At 46.3% G+C, this 20,600-nt stretch overlaps 1 protein-coding gene across 1 annotated transcript; it reads right to left on the reverse strand.

Moving 5' to 3' along the window:
- Window positions 1-11,166: 11,166 nt before the first annotated feature.
- On the reverse strand, window positions 11,167-12,150 carry LOC308135579 (uncharacterized protein; the record flags this gene model as incomplete). Its single annotated transcript, XM_080503630.1, has 1 exon — window positions 11,167-12,150. One exon carries the CDS (start codon window positions 12,148-12,150, stop codon window positions 11,167-11,169), a length of 984 nt encoding a protein of 327 aa, XP_080359756.1.
- Between the last annotated feature and the right edge of the window lie 8,450 nt (window positions 12,151-20,600).

Here is a 20,600-nt window from a genome sequence, read left to right on the forward strand (position 1 = left end):
AAACAATGTTGAAAAAAGGAAAAAGTGTTATCTTTGTAGCTTTTGTACTGAATCATCTCAAATTGTTCAAAATGTACAATGACATGGAGCTGGAGGCACACAACACATCACTGCTTTTATATATATCAAACAGTGTCTGGACCACAGTGGGAACATCAACAAGTTTGTATCGTACATTTTCACAGCACAACAGAGTAACCACAAATGACAACAATCATTTCAGCCAAATAACAATAAACAAAGTTGAGGCAAATAGACAAAAAAATTAATTAAATATTGGAAAACTCGTTTTGGAAACACGTTAGGTTTGTGAAAATCAGACTTGTGATCATGTCACGTTCTTGTCATTTGAAAAAAAAAAATCCTATGAAAAGTAACAGTCTATAAATGTCAGATATATCTAGATGTTCTGTCTTCCTGTTACAAAGATACTGTATGTATTTATATATACTGACAGTACTGTGCAAAAGTCTTAGAAAACTACAATTCACCACGACCTACCAGCCAGGTCCAGAGCAGAGTGAAAGAATCACAGTTATCCACCAAATGTCATGATTTAATCATTAATTACTACAAAAACATAAATGCAACATGTGTTTTTGCTCCCATTTTTTCACGAGTGGAATTGTCCAACCTCAGACTCACCTGTGCAATAATCCCGTCGCCGAATCAGCATCTTCATTTGCCTCCTGTGAGTTGGATCATCTTGTCAAAGGAGAAGTTCTCACTGACACAAGTTTAGCCAAATGTGTGAACAGTATTTGAGTGAAATGGGCCTTTTTTGTACAGAGTAAAGGTCTTATATCTTTACTTTAGGTAATGAAAAATACAAGCACAAACAAAAAAAACGCATTTATAATATTGCTCAGTGTGTATGAGGACCCGAAGATGGATAATGAGTCCTGGAAATGTGATGAGTCCTGATCGGAGCTCCATGGAGACAAACAGAGAGCCTGAGCTGAAGTTCTGGAGCCAAACCGTCTCAAATAAATCCAACTTCAACCAGACTGCCAGGAACATCGGAGGTTCCTGCTTCAGTGTGTCTGACTGAAACAGACACTTTACAGTGGTGAGTTTAGTGTGAACATAGTTTAGTTTTTGCAGTTAAAATGAATGTTTCAGTTTCCTCTCTCTCTCTTTGAAGTTCTCCTGTTGTTGTTGAAGTAGTTCCTTAAACATGTCCCTTTGTTGATCCATTAATTCCTTGAGTGGACTGAGGCTTACGTAGTCCTCCTCAGTCGTCGGCTCCACCTGAGGCTTTTTTGGCATTTTGCTTTACTCCGAGGACTTTTACTGGTGGAACACAGAGCAGCTGACCGCGGAACACAGAGCAGCTGACCGCGGAACACAGAGCAGCTGACCGCGGAACACAGAGCAGCTGACAGCGGAACACAGAGCAGCTGACAGCGGAACACAGAGCAGCTGACCGCGGAACACAGAGCAGCTGACCGCGGAACACAGAGCAGCTGACAGCGGAACACAGAGCAGCTGACAGCGGAACACAGAGCAGCTGACAGCGGAACACAGAGCAGCTGACCGCGGAACACAGAGCAGCTGACCGCGGAACACAGAGCAGCTGACAGCGGAACACAGAGCAGCTGACCGCGGAACACAGAGCAGCTGACCGCGGAACACAGAGCAGCTGACAGCGGAACACAGAGCAGCTGACCGCGGAACACAGAGCAGCTGACAGCGGAACACAGAGCAGCTGACAGCGGAACACAGAGCAGCTGACCGCGGAACACAGAGCAGCTGACAGCGGAACACAGAGCAGCTGACAGAGGAACACAGAGCAGCTGACAGCGGAACACAGAGCAGCTGACCGCGGAACACATGCGAAAAAAAGCATTTGATCAAATAGTTGTAATGAATTCAAAACTTTCAGGACCAGACTTATATTACGCCATGTTTATCCTTGACTGACACACACACACACACACACACACACACACACACACACACACACACACACACACACACACACACACACACAAACAGCAGTGACTTAAGGTTTCTTTACCACATCATCTGTCTCAACGAGAAAAATGGTGTTCCTATCTTCAGATAGAGCTGCCCAGGCTAGTTTAATCTAGAGAAATCTCGTTACTGTTTTGCGATGGAGCATCTCAGGCTGGTGTGCTCCAGAAAAACCATGTTATTGCCTTTAGATAGAGCTGCTCAAGCTGTTTGAGCTAGAAAAATTGCGTTACTGTCTTTAGGTAGCATGTCTCAATCTGAAAATTTGTGTTGCTATCATTTGATAGAGCTGGTTTGATCTAAAAAAATGGCGTTACTGACTTTAGATGGTGCTGCTCAGGCTGGGTCGAAGATATCATACATAGCAACAGGGTCAACCACACCCCCTCATTAAGATAAAAGTTGCTGTCAACTCCTTGCTAAGAGTTACTCTTAGATACTTCCTGAGTCACTTTTAAGCTAAGCAACTTTTAGGCTAAGATAAGTATTCCCTGAGACGCTTCGTGAATACAGGCACTGGTCTTCACTCCGCTACTTTGCCAGATAATTCCACGGTGTAGTGGTCGTTGTGGTTCCTCGCTGCATTGCAGAGTTTATGCCGGTGGACTCCTGTTTTGGCCTGCCAGCTCCCTGTATACCTTTTTTGAGAATATTAAAGCCTTATTTCTGAATCTGTGTCAGTCTCTGCTTTGGGGTCTCCGTGAACAAACCCATAACATCGCTGCAGTCATGAAAAGGAAAATGTGCTTATGACCATTTTTGCTGGAACCTAAAGAGCTTTGTCTTTACAGGAGCAATCCTAAAAAAAATTTAGGACCTGTGGAAGCCAGAGTCATCCACAGGTCCAAATTCTTCCAACCATCCCATTCTTCAAAACCTTCTCCTGACCAGGAAACAGTAGGGCCATCTTCATCTTGCGGCTCAAAGAAGATTCTATTGAGGATTGGGTTGAAGATCACAAACTGATTTCTTTGATTTTTATTGTTTTTCTTGTGCTTCATCCACAATGTGTTTGCCGTACCGCTCCGTTCCGTCCCTGCACTTTTTGTGCGGTGAAAACATGGCTTTAGAAGAAGAAGAAGAAGAAGAAGAAACTTTATTTATATAGCACCTTTCACAGATAAAATCACAAGGTGCTTCACAGAGGCATAAAAATAATAAAATAGTATGGACAACAATAAAATAGTAGGGACACAGTAAAATAGTATGGACACAATAAAATAGTACGGACGGAATAAAGATAAAACCAATCACAGCCATGTTAACTAAAAGCTTGTGTTGGGATTTATGGTTGGTAATTAGCATTAATAATTACTGTAAGTAATGGATTACTGAAAGTAATAGATTACTGTAAGTAATTTAGGAAAAATTGGAATTACTAATGAAGTAAATGGTTAGTTACTCATCAGCAACTCCTAGAGTAATTGAGTAATTACTCAAAAGTTAATAAATTACCAAAAATAATTTATTAATGAAGAATTATTAATTTGAATAATTGGTTATTTATCAAATAATAATTGAATCGGGGCACCACCAGCTAAGCTGGAAATAGCTAATACCAAATTTCAGTCTCGTTTGTCAAAAGGTTATTTAAGTTAGTTAATATTTCTGTGTAAATATAACAATATTAAATAACAAGGAAGGTGTGAGATTCGAGCACAGACTGTTACAAACCAGTGAATTGTCAACAATAAATACACAATGATTACCAAGAATCGATCAATTCAGTTAAAATGTGTTTATTAACAAAATGTATTTATTAAAAAATAATTCAGGAATTATTCATTAAAACAACACAATCAAGTAATAAACATCAAACACGGAGATCTAATCTATTAAACAGCAAACACTATGTACAAAGAAAGAGGGTGTGTGTGTGTGTGTGTGTGTGTGTGTGTGTGTGTGTGTGTGTGTGTGTGTGTGTGTGTGTGTGTGTGTGTGAGAGTGTGTGAGTGTGTGTAAGCCTGAGTGGGGATGTAATGACCACGAGTGTCCACCAGGTGGCGGCGGACCTTGGAGGGTCAGTGTGAGTGGGGTGCAATGACCTCGAACGGACACCAGGTGGCGGCAGGCGTCTGGTTCGAGGTAGTAACCGTAACGACCACTAGGGGCGCGGCGGCGCACGGAGGGAGAATGCAATGACCCGACGTGTCCACCAGGTGGCGGCCTCTCAAGAGATTGCAATCACCCACGCGGCCACCAGAGGCGCTCGACGCACTCTTTCTGGACGGCGTGACGTCACTGTGCTCGTGCACGGCTCGTGAGCCTGCTTGGAGCGCGCCTGGGGGCTCGTGACCGAGTTTTCCCAGGGACAGTGAACTACACATGGTCGCACAAGCGGGGAACAGCTGTTGCTGAGCTGCGATTGTTAGTGGGGGAGAGGAGAAGAGAAAGAGGAGCGGAAGAAGAAGCAGTGGACAGGGTTTGTCTAACTGCACAATCCCGCCGTGTGTGTAACTGTGCAGTTTGTCCACAAGTCCAGATATGAGAATGTGCAGGATCTAGACACCCGGAGCAGCTGAGAGAGAGAGAGAGAGAGAGAGAGAGAGATGCACAGTGCGGAGGTTCGCGTGGATGTAAATCCAACGCGCAGACACAGGTTGGTTGAACAGACGGGATCGGCGTCCCTGACTTCAACACAATAATAAACACACAGCAATATTAAAGTCACGTTATTCTAATTGCCTGCCCAGACTCTAAGTCTTACTCAGTGGGACGAGGGTGAACGTGCTGGCGGGGGAAAGTCCGTTGATTTCCCGGCTGCGGGCTGGTTTCTCTGGCGTCCCAGGGAAACAAGCTCAACTGGTCTGTGGACAGGGAAAGTCCATAGGATGATCCCAGGAGCGCTTCTTGTGAGGAGGGGGGGAAGAAGTGGGGTTCAGGTCTGCATGCGTGAGGAGTGTGCGCTGCCACTGCACACTTGGGATCCAGTGAAGAAGAAAAAAAAGGAAAAAGGAAAAGTAATTCCACGGTGGTTCTCGGCTCGTCCAGCAGAACGGATAATAGAATTAGATGTGAAGACAAGCTGATTGAGGTACAGATGTCAAGTCCTTGACTCAATGAGACGAGTAGTGCTGTTAGAGTGTGTAACACAAACAATACGTCAAAATTACAATGTGAGCAGGTAGTACGGGAAAGAACTTATATAAATGTAATGAATGGATCACAACTGATAGCGCAGCATTTGATTCCCTCCCTGTGGCGTGGCATGCACCCATTAGCTGATATTATGGTTATGTGAGAGTCATATGCAATTGAGAACCAGCTTGGCGTTGGAATGGACAGACTTATGCACCCCAGCTATGCTAACTGGTCAAGTGACAGTGCTGGGTGTACCATTGTCTGAGCCAGATAGAGGAAAAAGACATACAGACGCAGCCTGGGAAGAAGATGAATGAGTATATGTAGCTGCTAATCAAGAACCGTATAGGATCCCTTGTGAACACAAAGCAATAGGGGATGATTGGATAATTAGCGGTCAACGAGCTGGTCTTATACCAATCTGGGGAATGGTGATAAATGCACAATACACAGCAAGGAATAGTAGATGGATAAATAATCTATGGTATAACCAACAAAGATTCATAAATTGGACAATGAGTGCGGTAGAGGTGGTGCGAGAACAATTGCATGCTACATCTCTTATGGCATTGCAGAATAGGTTTATGATTGACACAGTTTTGGCAGGTGATCAAGGAGTGTGTGACTACGTTGGTGAAGAGTGTTGCTTAGCGATTCCTATTCACACAGGGGATGAGGGTAATCTGACAAAAGTGTTACAGAAATTATAGAAGATACACGACAAACCTGTAGCAGACTGAAACTGGAACACTAGAATAACGTCCTTACAAGATTGGCTTGGTAAAATGTCATGGACAAGAATCTTTCAGATAATAGGCATGGTATTGGGAGCCTTTTTCCTTATTGTGTTGATATTGTTGTGTCTGTGTGTTCAAACTGGAGAACCTGTTAATTGGTTGAATGACAAAAGTAGTGACGGGTCAATTTCCTTTACAAATACGTGATGAGATTGAGGTCACTGTCAAGCTTATTTCCTCTTCGATGCTTGCCCAGCTTGACGGGACATGGATGGAGCTCAAGGACAACGACGCGATGCCAACTCAGTTTTTAAAAAGTTTATTTCCAGCTTTTTATAACAGGTTGAAAACCTTAAAGAAAAGGGTAAAAAAGCGACAAAGGAAGAAATAAGCTGTTCAAATGTTTCCAATCAATTAACACCCTGAGCTTTTTTCATTTTAAATAATTAATTTATTAACTGAATTCTCTGCTATTTAATACATTGTTTCAACCTAAAATGTTTTCCATTTGTAAAATTAAATCATGTACCTTGATGTATGCATTGTAACCATTTTAATCAAAGTCTAACTTTTTACAATGTATTTGACCCATAACTTATTTATTCATTTTAGTCTCTATGTAAACGTATTTATCTAACTCAACCAAAAATCCTTACGCTTAACGCATGTATCTCAAGTGGACCAGACAGCACCCAGTAACAATGAATTTTGACTAAATCATGCCTCTGCAAACAAATTGGTCAGGCCAACCACTATGGTACTAGAGTTTAGCCTTAAATTAGGGTCAAATGACATGGAAGTCAAAATAGTTCAACAAATGTGAAGCCACTCACCAACAATGTCTCTGAGCTCCTCCACTGCATTCTCTGAGTGTCTAACCATACAGTAGTGATGATCAAATTTGAACGAATCGTTCAAAACCCGCGAGTCACTTTACTGAACGGTGACTCACGAGTTTTCACGTTCATTAACTCATTCACTGAGTCATTTTTGCTACAGCCTCCTTGTAGCTGGGCCGCTAAGCACAGCAGCTTCCGGCTCCTGACATTCACGTGCGGCAGTTTCAGCACACTCGAGTCAGCTTGTCGGTGTAGTTCAGCACGAATGACCGACTCACCTTCCCTCAATCGTTCAGCTCACATGCCCGAGTCAGCTCGCTCCAATCGTTCAGCTCACATGACCGACTCACCTCCCTTCAATCGTTCAGCTCACATGACCGACTCCCCTCGCTCCAATCGTTCAGCTCACATGACCGACTCACCTCCCTTCAATCGTTCAGCTCACATGACCGACTCACCTCCCTTCAATCGTTCAGCTCACATGCCCGACTCAGCTCGCTCCAATCGTTCAGCTCACATGACCGACTCAGCTCGCTCCAATCGTTCAGCTCACATGACCGACTCACCTCCCTTCAATCGTTCAGCACGAATGACCGACTCACCTTCCCTCAATCGTTCAGCTCACATGCCCGAGTCAGCTCGCTCCAATCGTTCAGCTCACATGACCGACTCAGCTCGCTCCAATCGTTCAGCTCACATGACCGACTCACCTCCCTTCAATCGTTCAGCGCGAATGACCGACTCACCTTCCCTCAATCGTTCAGCTCACATGCCCGAGTCAGCTCGCTCCAATCGTTCAGCTCACATGACCGAGTCAGCTCACTCCAATCGTTCAGCTCACATGACCGACTCACCTCCCTTCAATCGTTCAGCGCACATGACCGACTCCCCTCGAAACTCGAAAGAGTCGTTCACTGAATCGGTCAGTAGCACTTCCGCTGTATCGTTCACCTCATGAGCGGTGAGCGGTGAGCCCTCCCCCCCTCCCTCACCTGAAAATCTGCAGCGGCGCTCCGCTCAGAAAGTTTCTGAGTGACAGCGGAGAAGAAAAAAAAATACATTGTTTGTTTCACAAAGCTTGAAGAAATAAATACACAATAAATTATGTTAAAAATACGACTTTGTTGCCTTCAATGCTGTCCCCTATAATTAGTTTCACCCTTTGAAAATCACGTTATTTATTAATAGAAGTAAAACTATTTTTGAGAGTTGTGAGAAGAAAATCAAAATGCTGGAAGTGAAAGGTTTCCTATCTGAGCAACTCCTTCCCGAACGGCCGACCTTCTTGTGTGGTGGAGATCTGGTGCCCCAGTGTTCAAAAACACAGTGGAGGTTATGAAAACCAAACTGTGCATCGTGGCAACATCAGTGCCTTCAGAACGGATCTTTTCCATTTACTTTGGAAGATTGTTTACGAGATTTGCACTAATTCATAATTTGTGAAACGCCTTCATTTACATTTTGCACATAGTTATTTTATTCGTATTTATTCATTTAAGTGTAAGTTCCAGTTTCTGTTTACTTTCTATTCCAAATTTTCGTTTTTGACGTTTCAATTGTGATGTTTCACATTTACCTTTGAGGTTGTGACAGAAAAAAAAATCAACATTTGCATTTTAAGAATTTTTTATCTTTCTGTCTTTTTTCTGCTAAAAGCAGTTGTAGCTGTAACGCCAGCTGCTAAGCACAGCAGCTTCCGGCTCCTGACATTCACATGAGGCTTTCAGCACACTCCAGTCAGCTTGGAGGTGTCGTTCAGCACGAATGACCGACTCCCCTCCCTTCAATCGTTCAGCTCACATGACCGACTCCCCTCGCTTCAGTCGTTCAGCTCACATGACCGAGTCAGCTCGCTCCAATCGTTCAGCTCACATGACCGACTCACCTCCCTTCAGTCGTTCAGCTCACATGACCGACTCACCTCCCTTCAGTCGTTCAGCTCACATGACCGACTCACCTCCCTTCAATCGTTCAGCTCACATGACCGACTCACCTCCCTTCAATCGTTCAGCTCACATGACCGACTCCCCTCGCTTCAGTCGTTCAGCGCACATGACCGACTCACCTCGAAACTCGAAAGAGTCGTTCACTGAATCGGTCAGTAGCACTTCCGCTGTGTCGTTCACCTCATGAGTGGTGAGCGGTGAGCCCTCCCCCCCTCCCTCACCTGAAAATCTCCGAGTGACGGCGGAGAAAAAAACAATACATTGTTTGTTTCACAAAGCTTGTAGAGATGAATACATGAATAATACATGGCTAAATACACAATAAACAATGTTAAAATACCACTGTAGCGTGTATTGTGTTACATTTAATATTGTCCCCTATAATTAGTTCTGCCCTATGAACGTCACATTATTTATTATTAGATTATTTATTAGATACTAGTAAAAAAAGAAAATCAGAATGTTGGAAGAAAAAAAACTATAAAAACATATGTATACATTAATATATACTGTATATCTGCCATTCTGGATGCCAGGTATTTATTCAGTTTAATCATTTATCTAATTTATTTTCTGATTCAACTAAACCTCAAAAACAACACACATAATCTAGAATAAGGAGACCAGGATCACTAAAAACTAATGTGTACTTATTGTTTATTTTCCTCAGAAGTGTTTCATCATTTTACTATGAATACATGATTCTCCCCCTGGTTCATGTCGCATGTTCAGCCTCCAGGTCCAGGAGCGGGTGGAAATAGTGCGCATGCGCAACTGAATCAAATGACTCAAATGACTCAAATGACCGATTCACTTGGATGAACGAGTCAAAAACCCGTGAGTCCGTTCGAGGAGTCGGGTTTCTCATCACTACCATACAGGTGCGATGTATTTTAAATCAGGGTAGGAGTCGCATAGGAGGAGCTTAGAGCTCAGGCCCAACCCTTATGTTGGGCTCCATCTCCTGTCTAAAGCCCCGTCTCCACCGCACAAAAAGTACCAGCCTAGACGGGTTTAAACCGCTCCGGCTCGCGTCTCACGACATGGAATGCAGTCTAAACCGCTCTAGACCGCTCCAAAGGCGACCGCTTTTTCGCTACCCATCCGTTGGGGTGCCGGGGACCATGGAACGGGTCTGAGCTTGAGCTGCTGTCTGCTGATTGGTCAGTGATTTACGTCATTCTCGGAAGTCCCGTCTCTACACACGGCAACACACGGGTTTCATTTCACAAGATGGCGAAAGAAAATACGTGGACCGGTGGTGCGGAGGTCCAGTTCTTCCTCTCCATTATAGGAGAGGAGGGAGTCCAGCAGGAGCTTGACGGGGCGGTGCGGAATGAAAATATATTTCGAGTGGTGGTGGAACGGATGGCGGCACATGGCTTCGTCCGCACGCCAGCGCAATGTCGCTGCAAGCTAAAGCAGCTTCGCAGCGACTAGGTGAAGGACTACCGCCGGGCGGGTGAAGGACCACAACGGGAGGACCGGATCTCAGCGGAAGCATTGGCGCTGGTATGAGGCCATGGATGCCATTTATGGCCACCGACCGGCGAGTCAGGGACGTGAAGGCGGCGTGGACACGGCAACGGCGCTGCTGGAGTCGCTGATGGAGGAGAACGGTGAGTTGAATGCTCCAAAATGTGCTGACAACCTCTGCTCACTGTAGTTAATAAACCCGTGTGACTATGCATTCATCCGCGGCTTTCCTCAGAGCTTTTCTTTTAACAATTGCATTGAAAACAATGCCAAATGCTGTTTGTTTTGGTTAGCTTCAGCCGCTAGCGCGGTCTTAATGCTAGCCTGTCGTGTATTTAGCATGTGGGCTATGCTACATTTCAGGAAGTGGGAGTATGGGAGAGCCAGCGTCCACCTCCTCCGGCATCAGTGACGCCGCCCGCCATCTGTCCCCGACGCCGTCAGCTCCATCCCCCTCGCCGGCCGTTCCATCCCCCTCGCCGGCCGTTCCATCCCCCTCGCCGGCCGTTCCAACCCCTCCCCGTCTGCTCCATCCCCCTCCCCGTCTGCTCCAAATAGTGTACATAGTTGTGAATGTAAATAGTTGTTATTGTGTTGTTAATACAATTTTGATTTTCCATACGTGTTTGTGTTCATTGAATCAATATCAGCACAGAAGTAGCAACTTTCCATATCATGCCATCAATACAGATATGGCACTGTGCCAACAGTGAAACTGACATGTCATTTATTTGTGATGCTGAATATGTTAAGTAAAGGTAAGTGTATTAATTTAATCAAATCTTACACTTTGCTCCATAGGATATTGCCCCCCCCCCCCCATTATGTGAAACACATTTACTATAATTATATTGACTATACATACCAAGTCCATATGTGCAGAATGAAACGAATGCCCTTATAATGGCTCCTGAGCATGGTGTTAGCCAGTGTCAATGTAAATATTGGAATATTCTGTGTAGTAACTATAAGCTGAAATATTACAAGCTGTCTTCAGAAAGGATAAACACTTTAAATAAGGAGGGACAACAAGGAGGCAACTGTGGTTGGAACATATATTTACAGGAACTATGTACATTGCAGGAGGTCTTTATGCATTTAAATACTGCATTACAGCCTCTCTGACGTCCTGCCATCCTCATCTGCACCCGGAGCCAGTGCCTCTGCAGGCTGGTCTGCTGCAGCTGCTGGTGTGTCCCACTGGTCGCTGTAGTCTCCATGGGACTCACACAGGTGGTGCAGAGCGCAACACACCACCACCATGGACTTCACCAGGCTAATGTCACTGTCGTTCCTCTTCAGAAGGCAGCGCCAACGACCCTTCAGCCTGCCAAAGGCGTTCTCCACCACCACACGAGCCCGTGAAGTCTTGCGGTTGTACACCTGCTGTTCTGCAGTCAGATGGCCAGTGTCAGGGAAGGGCTTCAGCAGCCACTTCTGCAGAGGATAGGCAGAGTCCCCCAGGATGTAATAGCCAACATTCACCCCGCCTATGTCTCTGGTGCATGCTGGGAAAAGGCAGCCCCGGTCAGCCAGCTCCCACAGTGTGGACAGTCTCAGGACCCTGGCATCATGCATGCTCCCCGGCATGCCTGCATACGCATTCCAGAAGAGCCCCTTGCCATCCACGACTCCTTGGAGGATGATCGAATGCCAGCCTTTACGATTAAAATAATCGCAGTGGAAGTCTTGTGGTGCCAGGATCGGAATGTGTGTTCCATCAAGGGCACCAACACACTGCGGAACCCCCCACCGGTTCTGGAAATAGGCTGCCAGGTGTTGCAGCCGCTCCTGGTTGGGAAAGTTGATGTGAGCAGGAACCAACAAGTGAGACGCTGCGTCACAGAAGTCCTTCACACACCGCCACACTGTGGTTCTACTGACATCAAAGAGATGGCCAATACTCCGGTATTCAGCATTAGTGGCGAGCTTCCACAAAGCAACGCCAACTCGCTTCTGCAGGGGGACACACAGGCGGTAGTTTGTGTCCTGGCTCTCCATCGCTGGACGAACCAGGTCACACAGGTACTTGAAAGTCTCTGCAGACATCCGGAAGTTGTGGACCCACTGTGTGCAGGTGAACCCAGGGACCATCATGTCCCACCACTCCTGGCTTCGGTTCACACTCCACACTGCAGGTCCTCTGCGGCGACTCCGGAGCAACAACATGAGCTGAAACACATACAGAGCACATATTTTCATATCATAACAACATATAAGCTGTACACACATGCTACATGTTTGAATACACAACTACTCCAATTTGCTTTGTACAATTACAATACAACAAACACTTGGTCGAATGATGTGGAGGACAACACGCGCAATGGACAAAACACGTGAAAATGACGCTGATGCACGGACATGACTACAAAGAAACATGGAACAACACAAACATGCACAACTTGTGGACGAGCCACAATGGTCATAACAACCTCATTCTTTAGATAATCAGGTAATGACTGTAAAAACAGGAGCCAACGTGCTATAATCAGGTAATGAAACTAGTCACATGTCATGAACATTTCACTTTTGTGAATTGTAGCGGCAACTCTATGAACTCACTACGTTTATCACGAGGTCATATTACACTTCATAAGCTGTGTCTGGCTCACATTAAAGGTTAAACATGTATTATAGCAGCAGTTACATTGTTGGAAAGTCACAGAGAATGTTTGTTTGTCGTGAGGCTGCTTACCGTTGCGTCTCCTTCTTCTCCTGTCCACCGCGTGTGTCGGGAACGCTATCGACCGCAACAATGTCATTCTTCTCCTGTGTGCGCGCAGCACTGCTTCCTCCAGCAAAACGTGTTCTTGCACGTAAAACAAGAACCATGCAAGCACAGCAACGACCACCACTTATCCTCCATGTTGCTCCGAGCTTTTCCCACAATCCTTTGCCGCGCTTCGTTCTTGCGTGATGACGTCACCCCCTGCGTCATTACGCGGCGCTCAACATCCCGCCCACTTTTTACGCTCCTCTCTGCAGTGGAGACGCGATCCAAAAGTTCGGTCGGGGTTTGTGCTTCCGAACTGCTCCGAACCGCTCCGCTCCGGCCCGGCACTTGTGTGCGGTGGAGACGCGGCTTAAGCATCACAGATGCCATAGCACCAGGTCTCACTTAAGACATCTCCTAGCCTCCAGAAACCCAAACAGAATATGATATGGCCTAACATTTGACTCTGTCCAGACTCTTTGGAGCTGGCCTGAATACTACAAAGCAGAACATCATGATAGTAAAACAAGGAATAAAACATATATGAGAAGATATAAGAAAATATACTTCATATTATCCCCCTTCAAGGCTAATGAGCCTTGCTTAACAAAGGAACAGATATCATGCATAAGAACAGAATAATGTATAAAATAACCACAACAAAATTCGCCGTCATGCTGCACCTCACAACCACTGTAAAGGTAGGGGTATGGGAGCCTGTTGGCAGAAATCGTATCCAAATTGTATATTCATCAGTTTACAGGAAAACCACTCCCATGACTCCTCTGCCGGTAGCTGCCGATCGCACCCCTACCTAAGTAAATGAAGAACATCACAAAGACAGAAGCATAGAACATACATCATCTATGGAAACCCCAGAAAGCAAAATCAAAAACACTTCGGCTAGTCCCTGTCCCTGCCGAGCCCCCGACATCCCTGAATATCGAAACAAAACAAAACAACTGAGGTTCCCATACATTTACTCAACAGTTGGTGTATTTCCCCATAAAGGCGACATATTGGGTAAACATACAACCACATGAACATAAACATGAACCAAAGTAAATAAAACTACTACTGCATCGATATTATCCATCAAAATTAAAGATTTGCAAGAAACAAACTAAGAAACAGAATGTATTGTGTGAAAGAACATCAGAGAAGCCCCACTGGAGCCTCTTCACTGGCGTTGACCCCAGTATGAAGACGACTTGGGCCTGAACAGTGTTCTTTGTTCAGCATCCTCCGATCAGCTCCATTGTCCATGTCAGAGCGTCAGGATCTCACAACTAACCTCAAAAGTAGTTGATCCCCATTCTTGTCCTGAGGCAAACAGAAAAAGAAAACAACAACCAGTATCCTTGCAAAACAAGGTGTGTAGATACAAAATCAAAACATCAACAAATCACCATTATATGAATATAAGCAAAAAAATATAATATTATCTATCTACTGTCCTTTGATACAACACACTATAGTGAGGGGCTTCTACATAACAAAGTGATATATAACAAACCATCCAAGTGATAATAAGAATCATCACCTAAAATGGCTATATCTCCACCAATTCACCATCCAACACTACATCATCTTTGTCATGATTAGCGTCAGTCATCTGCAGTAGCGTCTTCTGCACTTGATCATTTTCTCTTATTGCCATGGTGACTAGTTTGCCAAACATGAAGAAGGGAAACAGTGAAGAAAACACCTCAAGTCTAACCTGTTCTTTCCCCTTCACCTTGGGTCAGGTGTAGGGTAGTGCCACATTGTATTGTGCTAATTAGCTGCATGTGTTTGCTGACGAACGTGAAGCATGTGATGCGACAAAGCTTCCTGTGTGTGTCGGAGTTGCCTATTGGAAGTCGCTTCTCTCACCCTGTCATGTCAGTAGCTTTTGATTTTTTGATGAATATTAAACATTTTTTAACTGAACGAAGAAGCATCGTTGAAGCCTGTTTTATCTCCAGCTCCCATCCTGAACTGAAGTTTCCTTCAGTACATGAGCTGGTGCAGGTACGTTAGCTCATGCAGTTACGTTAGCTGGTTCTCATGCAGGTAAGTTAGCTGGTGTAGGGACGTTAGCTGGTGCAGGGACGTTAGCTGGTGCTGATACGCTAGCTGGCGCAGGGACGTTAGCTGGCGCAAGTACGTTAGCTCATGCAGGTACGTTTTCTCATGCAGGTACGTTATCTCATGCAGGTACGTTAGCTGGTGCAGGAACGTTAGCTGGTGCAGGAACGTTAGCTGGTGCAGGTACGTTATCTCATGCAGGTAAGTTAGCTGGTGCAGGTACATTAGCTCCTGCAGGTATGTTAGCTGGTGCAGGTACGTTAGCTGGTGCAGGTATGTTAGCTCATGCAGGTACGTTAGCTGGTGCAGGTATGTTATCTCATGCAGGTACGTTAGCTGGTGCAGGTACATTATCTCATGCAGGTACGTTAGCTGGAGCAGGGACGTTAGCTGGTGCTGATACGCTAGCTGGTGCTGATACGCTAGCTGGCGCAGGGACGTTAGCTGGTGCAAGTACGTTAGCTCATGCAGGTACGTTTTCTCATGCAGGTACGTTATCTCATGCAGGTACGTTATCTCATGCAGGTACGTTAGCTGGTGCAGGAATGTTAGCTGGTGCAGGAACGTTAGCTGGTGCAGGTACGTTATCTCATGCAGGTAAGTTAGCTGGTGCAGGTACATTAGCTCCTGCAGGTATGTTAGCTGGTGCAGGTACGTTAGCTGGTGCAGGTATGTTAGCTCATGCAGGTACGTTAGCTGGTGCAGGTATGTTATCTCATGCAGGTACGTTAGCTGGTGCAGGTACATTATCTCATGCAGGTACGTTAGCTGGAGCAGGGACGTTAGCTGGTGCAGGTACGTTAGCTCATGCAGGTACGTTAGCTGGTGCAGGTACGTTAGCTGGTGCAGGGACTTTAGCTGGTGCAGGTACGTTATCTCATGCAGGTACGTTAGCTGGTGCAGGAACGTTAGCTGGTGCAGGTACGTTATCTCATGCAGGTAAGTTAGCTGGTGCAGGTACGTTAGCTGGTGCAGGTACGTTAGCTGGTGCAGGTACGTTATCTCATGCAGGTACGTTATCTCATGCAGGTACGTTATCTCATGCAGGTACGTTAGCTGGTGCAGGTACGTTATCTCATGCAGGTAAGTTAGCTGGTGCAGGTACATTAGCTCCTGCAGGTATGTTAGCTGGTGCAGGTACGTTATCTCATGCAGGTACGTTATCTCATGCAGGTACGTTAGCTGGTGCAGGAACGTTAGCTGGTGCAGGTACGTTATCTCATGCAGGTAAGTTAGCTGGTGCAGGTACATTAGCTCCTGCAGGTATGTTAGCTGGTGCAGGTACGTTATCTCATGCAGGTAAGTTAGCTGGTGCAGGTACATTAGCTCCTGCAGGTATGTTAGCTGGTGCAGGTACGTTATCTCATGCAGGTACGTTATCTCATGCAGGTACGTTAGCTGGTGCAGGAACGTTAGCTAGTGCAGGTACGTTATCTCATGCAGGTAAGTTAGCTGGTGCAGGTACATTAGCTCCTGCAGGTATGTTAGCTGGTGCAGGTACGTTAGCTGGTGCAGGTACGTTATCTCATGCAGGTAAGTTAGCTGGTGCAGGTACATTAGCTCCTGCAGGTATGTTAGCTGGTGCAGGTACGTTAGCTGGTGCAGGTACGTTAGCTCATGCAGGTACGTTAGCTGATGCAGGTACGTTAGCTGGTGCAGGTACGTTAGCATGTATTTTTTTACGTTTTTCCTTTTTTTCATGGATATTTCCCCTTTAGCTATTTTATGCATCTGGGCTATTTTACCTGCTTGAGCTGTTTAACTCTTCATAGTCGCCGTGCATTTTAGCTATACTAGATTTTTTGTTTCCTAATTTCTATTTTTTCCTTAATTCCTTTTCTTCTTTTTTCTTTATATTTCCTAAAAAAAATCCCTCTGTACTGGCAATTTAAATAATTATAGTTCAACCATTTTTGCTGTATTATATACAGTACATATAATTAGTATTTTGTGGTGTACCCAGGTGGAGGGAGGTTCTTGCAACCAGAATGGAGTGGGTGTGTCATTGAGGTGTGGGGGTGTGTTGGTGACGGGGAGAGGTTAAAAAAGGAAGTGTGACGCCCAAGAAAAATGTTTGGCAGGTGAACTGTCATGCTGCTGGAGGCAATAAAGAAAAGCCTACTGGACTCCTTCGTCCGTCTCATCTTTCTCAGCCTCCACAGTTTAAGTATTATGGGTATTTGTTTATGTTTTATATTTTATTCATATCCCAGTTTAATATTTTTGAAAATCAGCATGAAATTCAAATGAAGTAAAAATGTTGATTTACAAATAATTTTTTGAAAATGTCAGGGAACTGCTACAGGGGACGCTGAAGAGCCACATGTGGTTCTAGAGTGTCCCGAACCCTTTCTTATTGTATTGTATATTCTTTCTTATTGGTGCATGTTAAATCATTCAGAAACACTGTTTTAATAAGGTTATCATAAACAAGTTGCACAGTCATATGTGAATATTTGCAGAGTAAAACTCAGTTCTGAGTTGATGTGGAGTATCCATCCATCCATCCATCCATCCATCCATCCATCCATCCATCCATCCATCCATCCATCCATCCATCCATCCATCCATTGACTACCGCTTATCCGGGGCCGGGTCGCGGAGGCAGCAGTCCGAGCAGAGTTGCCCAGACTTCCCTCACCCCAGACACTTCCTCCAGCTTTTCCGGTGGCACCCCAAGGCGTTCCCAGGCCATAGAGAGACATAGTCCCTCCAGCGTGTCCTGGGTCTGCCCCGAGGCCTCCTACCGGAGGGACATGCCCGGAACACCTCCCTGGGGAGGCGTCCGGGGGGCATCCGAAATAGATGCCCGAGCCACCTCAGCTGGCTCCTCTCAATGTGGAGGAGCAGCGGCTCTACTCCGAGCTCCTCCCTGGTGACTGAGCTCCTCACCCTATCTCTAAGGGTGACTGAGCTCCTCACCCTATCTCTATGGTGACTGAGCTCCTCCCCCTATCTCTAAGGGTGACTGAGCTCCTCACCCTATCTCTAAGGGTGACTGAGCTCCTCCCCCTATCTCTAAGGGTGACTGAGCTCCTCCCCCTATCTCTAAGGGTGACTGAGCTCCTCACCCTATCTCTAAGGGTACACCCAGCCACCCTACGGAGGAAGCTCATTTCAGCCGCTTGTATCCGGGATCTGGTTCTTTCGGTCATGACCCATAGTTCATGACCATAGGTGAGGGTAGGAACAAAGATCGACCGGTAAATCTAGAGCTTCTCCTTTTGGCTCAGCTCCTTCTTCACCACGACGGACCGATACAACGTCTGCATAACTGCAGACGCTGCACCGATCCGCCTGTCGGCCTCACGCTCCATCTTCCCCCCATTTGTGAACAAGACCCCAAGATACTTGAACTCCTCCACCTGTGACAAGGGCACTCCACCGACCTGGAGGGGGCAAGACACCTTTTTCCGGTCGAGAACCATGGCCTCGGATTTAGAGGTGCTGATCCTCATCCCAGCTGCGAACCGTGTCAGTGCGCGCTGGAGATCCAGGCTTGATGGAGCCAACAGAACCACATCATCCGCAAATAGCAGAGATGAGATCCTGTGGTTTCCAAACTGGACCCCCTCCGGCCCCCGGCTGTGCCTAGAAATTCTGTCCATATATATAAGGAACAGAACCGGTAACAAAGGACAGCTCTGCTGGAGGCCAACGTGCACTGGGAACAGATCTGACTTACTGCCGGCAATGTGAACCAGACTCCTGCTCTGGAGATACAGAGACCGAACAGCCCTCAACAAGGGACCCCGGACTCCATACTCCCGGAGCACCCCCCACAGGACATCTCGGGGGACGCGGTCGAACGCCTTCTCCAGATCCACAAAACACATGTGGACTGGTTGGGCGAACTCCCATGAACCCTCAAGCACCTGGTGGAGGGTCTAGAGCTGGTCCAGTGTTCCACCATCAGGAGAACCTGGTGGAGGGTATAGAGCTGGTCCAGTGTTCCACCATCAGGAGCACCTGGTGGAGGGTATAGAGCTGGTCCAGTGTTCCACCATCAGGAGAACCTGGTGGAGGGTATAGAGCTGGTCCGGTGTTCCACCATCAGGAGCACCTGGTGGAGGGTATAGAGCTGGTCCAGTGTTCCACCATCAGGAGCACCTGGTGGAGGGTATAGAGCTGGTCCAGTGTTCCACCATCAGGAGCACCTGGTGGAGGGTATAGAGCTGGTCCAGTGTTCCACCATCAGGAGCACCTGGTGGAGGGTATAGAGCTGGTCCAGTGTTCCACCATCAGGAGAACCTGGTGGAGGGTATAGAGCTGGTCCAGTGTTCCACCATCAGGAGAACCTGGTGGAGAGTATAGAGCTGGTCCAGTGTTCCACCATCAGGAGAACCTGGTGGAGGGTATAGAGCTGGTCCAGTGTTCCACCATCAGGAGAACCTGGTGGAGGGTAAAGAGCTGGTCCAGTGTTCCACCATCAGGAGAACCTGGTGGAGGGTATAGAGCTGGTCCAGTGTTCCACCATCAGGAGAACCTGGTGGAGGGTATAGAGCTGGTCCAGTGTTCCACCATCAGGAGAACCTGGTGGAGGGTATAGAGCTGGTCCAGTGTTCCACCATCAGGAGAACCTGGTGGAGGGTATAGAGCTGGTCCAGTGTTCCACCATCAGGAGAACCTGGTGGAGAGTATAGAGCTGGTCCAGTGTTCCACCATCAGGAGAACCTGGTGGAGGGTATAGAGCTGGTCCAGTGTTCCACCATCAGGAGAACCTGGTGGAGGGTATAGAGCTGGTCCAGTGTTCCACCATCAGGAGAACCTGGTGGAGAGTATAGAGCTGGTCCAGTGTTCCACCATCAGGAGAACCTGGTGGAGAGTATAGAGCTGGTCCAGTGTTCCACCATCAGGAGAACCTGGTGGAGGGTATAGAGCTGGTCCAGTGTTCCACCATCAGGAGAACCTGGTGGAGAGTATAGAGCTGGTCCAGTGTTCCACCATCAGGAGAACCTGGTGGAGGGTATAGAGCTGGTCCAGTGTTCCACCATCAGGAGAACCTGGTGGAGGGTATAGAGCTGGTCCAGTGTTCCACGACCAGGATGAAAACCGCATTGTTCCTCTTGAATCCAAGGTTGGACTAACGGCCGGACCCTCCTCTCCAGTACCCTGGAATAGACTTTCCCGGGGAGGCTGAGGAGTGTGATCCATGTGAGTAGCTTATCATTATAAGTAGAAGTAGATCTACTTATAATGTCACGGCTCTGGCTCTCCAGGTCAGCTGCCTGTAGTTGGTAAACCAGCCAACCTTACCTTCTGATGACATAACTGCTCTAGAGCTTCTCACTTTCATCCACAAGTGCAACCCAGTCTGTGGATGGCCATGAGAATGTGCTTCACTCTGTCTGTGATTGTGGCCTCAGCAGAGGAACTTCTCAAAGCTGAAGTTCACCAAGACCTACCAGAGGTCAGAGGTCATCCAGGGACAGTATCGATTTACTGGTCCTGAAATAATCAACATCAACCATCAAATCAAATCAAATCAACTTTATTTCTATAGCCCTTTTATAATCACCCGGTGACATCCAAAGTGCTTTACAAGCTAAAACAATACATTAGGAAGTAAATACGCGAATAAATACATAAAAACAAAAAATAAAATAGAACACAGGTGCTGTCTGTAGGAGGTGCGGCGGTGCTGCAGTTTGTTGAAGCCATCCAGAAAATCATAAAACAGAGCATACAGAGTAAAATACACTGCCCTAGGCAGAGTTAAAAGCCAACTTAAAAAGGTGAGTCTTCAGTTTTGATTTAA

This window comes from Blennius ocellaris, assembly GCF_963422515.1.
Source record: "Blennius ocellaris genome assembly, chromosome: 10".
In the NCBI taxonomy this organism is placed as follows: Eukaryota; Metazoa; Chordata; class Actinopteri; order Blenniiformes; family Blenniidae; genus Blennius; species Blennius ocellaris.